General features: G+C 41.9%; 1 protein-coding gene across 1 annotated transcript in view; it reads right to left on the reverse strand.

The window, feature by feature from the left end:
- Positions 1 to 6,718: 6,718 nt before the first annotated feature.
- FGF21 (fibroblast growth factor 21) overlaps positions 6,719 to 6,926 on the reverse strand; it is a 5,228-nt gene continuing 5,020 nt past the window's right edge. Inside the window, exon 3 of the mRNA XM_011374624.2 lies at positions 6,719 to 6,792. Coding sequence (XP_011372926.1) covers positions 6,719 to 6,792 — 74 coding nt within the window. The remainder of the gene's footprint in view (positions 6,793 to 6,926) is intronic.

Genomic DNA, 6,926 nt, shown 5'->3' on the forward strand with positions numbered 1-6,926 from the left:
TAGATGTGTGTGTATATATATATACACACTAAATAAGATTACTGGGCTGAAGGATACATTTGCAAGATTATAGATGTCACCAGATTGACTACTATAAAAGGCTTACAAGGTACCTACGTGCACACCATGAAGTATTTACAAGGTTATTCATTGCAGCTTCCTTCGATGTGGAAACAGCTCAAGTACCCATTAAAAGGAAACAGGCTTCTAAGTGATGGTGCATCGGACCGACCATGGCTGTTATTCCCCGCACCACCATCCTCAAGTTAGAAGTCTTCTCTATTTCTGTAGACCATCTCTCTTAATTCCTATCTATTCTTTCGATGTCATGTCTCCATCCATCTTTCATAAAACTTTTAGAGGAGGGCTCATGGTAGCTCCGTTCCCCACAGAAAAATTCGCACACGTGTGTACTTCTACCATTTTATTTCGTGATCTCTGTTTGTCCTTGTTTCATTTATGCTTATTTTTTCTCCTTTCCTTCCTCCTGCTGGGTCAAGTATCCTTTATCCCCTTTCCTTCCTTCTATTGGTTTGGCAATCACGTCTTCAGTTTCAATTCTCTCAGAGGCCACCTTTCGAATTTGAACATGCAGCTTGAAGGTGGCGACGTTTAAACACAATTAATACCTCTATCGTACTCCTGAACGATAAAACGATTTCAAGACACTTTAATTCTGATCATCCGTCATCTGACTTATATATTATTATTGACCACTATTTAGAAAAAAGGCTTTTTTTTTATTATGGAGGCATTTCAACCTCTGTGGAATAATAACATAAATTCCCTTGGATCCATCGCTCAGTTCAGTAATTACCAACAAACTGCCTTTCTTGATTCATCCATGCCTCCATCCGTTCTTTGCTTATTTATATGATCGCTCACAGTGTTTGGAAGGTAAGATTTTATCCACATCGAAAGCACACAGGTCTTGGCTGTACAGTTTTTAAAAACAGGCACATTTCTGTAATTCACACCCCTTTCGTGGCATAGAACATTTCCATCTGCCTGCAAAGATCTCTTCGGTCCCTCCCCAGGCAATGTCCTACTCCTAGGCGGCCAAATATTCTGACTCACCTTAGAGTCATTGTTCCTCGTTTTTATCACTTTGTATAAATGGAATCACACAGCGTCTCCTCTTCTGCGTGAGGCTTAGTTACTCAGCGTACTGTTTGGGTTTCATCTGAACCGTCACGTGTCTCAGCCTTCTGTTCTGTTCTATTGCTGATCCGTTTTTCATTGCACATCACGACGTCCACCCCAGTTTGCTCATCCATTTTCTCGTGGACGGATGTTAGGGTTATTTTCGTTGTGGGCTATGACGAGTAAAGCTGCTGTGAGCATTCTCGTATGAGACTTCTTTTCGGAGAGGTAAGTTTTCATTTATCTTCGGTAAACATCTAGGAGGGAAATTTCAGGGTTAGGTATATGTTGGACTTTATTTGAAAAATCGCCAAATATTTTTTTCAACGTGCCTGCTCCATTCGATGTTCCCACCAGTGGCGTGTGAGAGGTCCAGTCACTCCATACCCTCGCCAATATTCGGTCTTGTACTCCCACCTATCCGCCCCCCACCCTACTTTTATCGAGGTATAATCGACACGTAACTTCGAATTAGTTTAAGGGGAACAATAAAATGATTCGATAGATGTATATATAGCAGAATCATTACCACGAGGTTTAGCCCATCACTTCGCATAGTTCCAGATTGATTCCATGCGATGAGAACTTTTAAGATACATTTTCTTGGCAACTTTCACATAGGCGATGCAGTTCGTTAACTGTTCATTCCCAGGACTGATTCATCTTATCACTAGAAGTCAGTGCCTTTTGACCCCCTTTGCCCATTCCTCCCTTTTTTCTAAATAGTGATCAATAATAATATGTAAGTCAGACAACAGATGATCAGAATTAAAGTGTCTTGAAATCGTTTTATCGTTCAGGAGTACGATAGAGGTATTAATTGTGTTCCTCACCTATTTTTACGCCCTCAAATGAGTTATCCTCTTATTATTGTTCTATATGGTTAATATTTACTTAGATTTACCCAGTTTCATTGTTCTTCGTGCCTCCTGGCTCCTCATCTTTTTCTTCTAGCTTCAGAGTGCTTCTTCGTGCATCCCATTCTTCAGTAATTCTTCCAGGGTGGTACTGATAGTACAAACATTGTTCGGTTTTTATTTGTCTGGAAGTGTCTTTATTTTGTCTTCATTCTTTAGAGGTGGCATGGGCTTGTATCCGAGTCAGGGTTCACAGTTACTTCTTCAGCACATCGGAGACTTCGGATTTCTGGCTTGCACCATTGTTGTCGACGAGGGAGGTGTCAGTCTAATTGTCTTTCCGTCCTTGGCAAGTTTTCCACCCCTTGGCTTTAAAAAAAAAAAAAAGCCTTCTCATGGTCTCTGGTGTCCTGCAGAACCCAGACCTTAGGGAAGGGGCTCCAGGAAGCTGGTGCTCTGACTTCCAAGAGAGCATGGTTAATGGGGGGCTGTTCCTCTGTCCAGGGGGGCTGGTAGTCTCTCTGGCAAGGCTGTGCAACTGGCTGGTGCTGAGAGTGCCCTAAAAAACACCAGAATATGTCTGGGTGTGCGTTTGCTTTTATCCTGCCCAGAACACGTCGTGCTTCTCATATCTAAGAATTCATGTCTTTCGTCAGTTCTGAAAGTGTTGTACAGCTATTATCTTCTTGAGTGTTGCTTCTCCCCCATCTCTACATTTTCTTCTAGAAGTTCATTGGAATTTTTAATTCTACCTTCCATGTCTTTTAATTTCTCCTTCAATTTTTCATCAATTGGTCTCTCTGTGGTGCCTTCTGGGTAATATACTGAGGTACGTCTTCCAGTTCATGAATTCTCCCTTTGGCTGTTTCTAATTTGCTGTTTGACTCCCCTGACAAGTTTTTCATTTCAATCATTATTTGATTCTCATGTGTGTTTCATTCCTTCCAGAAGTTCTATTTTATTCTTTTCCAACTTTGCCTGGTCTTTTAATAAGGCCTCGGTCTTTCTTATTTCTCATCCTTAAAAAAATGTCTTTAGACATGTGATGTTCCTTTTATAGTTGTCAATATCGTAGGTCTTAATCTTTATTAGAAAGGCAAATTTCGAGTTCATAATTGACCAAAAGCTTTCAATTGAACTGAAAGAGATCCGGTTTCTGCGTCTGCTGAAGACAACAGAAGCCACTCCAGATGTTTCAAATACAGGGAGTTTATTAAAGGGAATTGGTTACACAAATGCCATGAGGCCAGAAGGGCAAAATGCGATCCCTGAGATAGTAGAGGTGTTAGTTACCAGAAGCAGCTCAAACCCCCAGGGACTGTAGGACTCAGAAGAATGGCCCCTGCCGGGTAGAACACAGACCTCTCTGGAAGGGGCTGCAGGCAGCTGGTGCTCTGACTTCCAAGAGAACATGGACAGATCATACCGATGTCCAAAGGGGCCGGAAATGTCTCTGGCAAAGCTGTGCAGCTGACCGATGCTGAAAGTGCCCTAAATAACCATTGCTGCCCTGGGGTTGCTGAGAGATGCAGAGTAGAGCTGGAGGTGGGAAAAAAAAAAGTCCCTTGTCCCACTGCCTGCCTCCTAGCTTCCTGCCAGGGCCTCCCCACGACTCTCATCAGTCGGCAAAGGCGGTCAGAGAGTTAGAAGCTGAGCTTCATGCTAAGGAGACGGCAGCACGGCCTCCCCAGGACAAGCAGAGCAAGCACGGGCTCACTCTGGGTGCGTAATGAAGGATCAGCATCCCCCGCATTGCACGGAGAGGCCCCAGGACAAACAGCTGCTCAATCATCTCACCTCCCAGCCCGTTCAAATGATATGACTCTTTGAACATCTATTCCAGACTACTATAAAGACATGACACTCTGAGCAAACGGCTATGGGAGATAACTTCAGATCACTGTCATTGACTCTCTAAGTCATGTGATCATGACCCATCTAATAAAAAAACAAAACAAAACAAAACGGTCTTGTACTGGGCCTGGTGAGAATCAATTTGGAAGAGACTCCAGGGCCATCGACCGTCAACCCTCAGACTGCTAACTCAACCTCACCTGGTGGATGAGCGAAGCCTAACTCTCTTCTAGGTAAGAACAACCACAGGTAAGAGGAAGTATCAGGAGAGTTAAATCAAAATCTTCATCGAAATACAGGTATAGAAGGAATACATTCGTATCCACGATGCTGGCACTTTGTAACCAGTTTAATGTAAGGGAACTGATCGATGTAATAATCAGTGTATCCCTATTTGTCTATCTTTGATGATATTTAAAGCATTCGTGAGAATCTGTTATATAATCAGTGCATCCCTATTTGTCCATCTTTGATGATATTTAAAGCATTCGTGAGAATCTATTATATTAGACTTGTGAAAAATATCATCGAGATTGTATTACTGGTTTTCTTTTATTCGAGGCATTTTTTCCCCCTCCAGGTACCGATATTTTTTTTTAAGTTTTTTTTTTTTCCAATTATAGTTGACCTACACTCTTTAGTAGTTTCAGGTGTACAACATAGTGATTAGACATTTATATAACTTACGAAGTGATCTAGACCCAGTAAATCTAGTACCCGTATGATATCAAACAACATAGCTATTACAATATGACTAGCTATATTCCCTATGCTGTACTTTACAGTCTTACAACTGGCAATTTGTACTTCTTAATCCCTTTACTCAAGGCACATTTAAAGGAATCAGAGATACTAGACTTTGTGAAAAGTCCATTGATTACATTTGCAATCTATGTTTAAACGTTTGGGAAAATCTAAAATTATGAAATTCACAGCTTGCTATTTTTAGCTGTGGAAGTAGTCAGTGAATGTTCAGATGAAAGCTGGTTGCTTAAAAATTAATTAATCATTACCAAAAATCAAACAGTTGTGAATAGTTGTGTTTATACACAAAAGCTCTTCTGACATAAATATTTCGCCACAATCTTTTCAACAAACAGTGCTGTGAAAACCAGATAGTCACATGCAAAAGAATGAGGTTGGACCCCGACCTTACACATTATGCAAAAACTAACTCGAATTAAATCATGGACCTAAAACCATAAAGCTCTTGGGGGAAATGCTTTATGACATTGGATTTGGCAATGCTTTCTTGGATGTGACGGCAAAAGCTCAAGCAATAAAAGTAAAAATAGATAATTTAGACCACATCAAAATTTAAAACTTCTGTACATCGAAGGACACAATCGACAGAGTCAACCTATGGGGCGGGAGAAAACATTTGCAAACCGTAAATCTGATAAAAGGTTAATAGCCAGAATGTATAAAGAACTTTTACAGTTTAACAACAATAAAATACAAATGCACTGATTAAAAAATGGAGAAAGGACCTGAGTAGACATTTCTCCATAGTGGATATACACATACGTGACGTATGTTTGGAAAGATGCTCAATGTCACTAATCATTGGGGAAATGCGAATCCAATCCACCACGAGATAGCACCTCACCCCCACCGGGATGACTGCTATACAAAAAACAAAGCGAAAAAGCCCACCCAAACGCCCAGGAAATTGTGTCTGAGAGGATATAGAGAAATCGGAAGCCTTGGGCACTGTCGGAGGAGATGATGTGTCTACCGTGGAAAACAGCATGGTGTGTTACTAGCCAGGGTTTTCCAGAGAAACAGAACCGACAGGATGTTATGTGTGAGGTATCTAAAGCACTACACACACGATTCGTAGAAACAGGGAGTAGAATGTGGTGGCCAGGGGTCGGGAAGAGAGGGGAATGGGGAGTTCCTGTTTAATGGGTAAAGAGGTTCAGCTTTGCGAGATGAAAACGTTCCAGGGGTTGGTTGCACAATACGTGAATATACTCAAGACTACAGAACAGTACACTTAAAATAGTTAAGATGGTGCACGTTACGATGTGTGCATTTGATCATAATTTTTCAAAAAAGATCTCGGATGATCATTTTTCTCTGACAGTTCTATGCAAAAGTTATTGTGGGGCGGGGTGGGATAGGGACGTCCAGTCTTGTCCAGTCTTATATCTGGGGGCATGTGCCATGTGCCTCGTTCCCTTGTAAATTTTGCAACTTTGGATTATGAGCTCATTCAAGATTTCCTCTGTGATATCTGAGTTGAATGGCGTGTCTCTCCAGAGACGGAGAACTTTGCTTTGGACAGAAGCCCTGGGATATCACTAGTCCAACAGCCAGTCCATCGAGTTCTCATCTTGGGCGTGCCTTGGCCACCCAGTTCGATTTCATACCTGTTTCACATGAGACGGGGCCGGTGGTTACACAATTGTCATTAGAGGATCATTCTGCTTCCAACCAGAGCCCGAACAGAAACAGGGAGATCTCCCTGACGTTTTCTCAGTGCACTGTGATAAAGTTTCTTTTTTTTCTTTAATTGCGGTGAGATACACACAACAGAAAGTTTACATTTAACCACTTTTGAGTGTACATTTCGGTGGCATTTGATACATTCATGCTGTTGTTCACCCAGCACCATCATCCATCTCCAGAACTGTATCATCGTCCCAAATTGAAACTCACTCCGTACCCATTAAGCACCTTCTCATCCCCCCTCTTCCCCGACCCCCAGCACCCACTACTCCACTTCCTGTTCCTATGGATTTGTCTATTCTAGGTACTTATCAGTGGAACCGTACGGTCTCTGTCCTTGAGTGTCTGCCTTCTCTCACTTAGCAAAGTGTGTTTGAGATTCATGTAGCGTGTGTCAGAATTTCCTTCCTTTATAAGATGGAATCATATTCGTGGGATTTTAAACAGCAGACTTCCACTGAGGTGGTGGCCCTTTGAGCTTCACCTGGGGACACACGGAAATACCAGTTACATTTTCCACTCTGAGTTTCCCTTTTTTCTTATGTTTTCTTCCTCCCTCCCCTCCCCTCCCCTGCCCTGACCTTGTCTTTCCCTTTCCCCTTCTTTCTTCTCTTTTTG

Source organism: Pteropus vampyrus, unplaced genomic scaffold, assembly GCF_000151845.1.
Source record: "Pteropus vampyrus isolate Shadow unplaced genomic scaffold, Pvam_2.0 Scaffold250, whole genome shotgun sequence".
Lineage (NCBI taxonomy): Eukaryota > Metazoa > Chordata > Mammalia > Chiroptera > Pteropodidae > Pteropus > Pteropus vampyrus.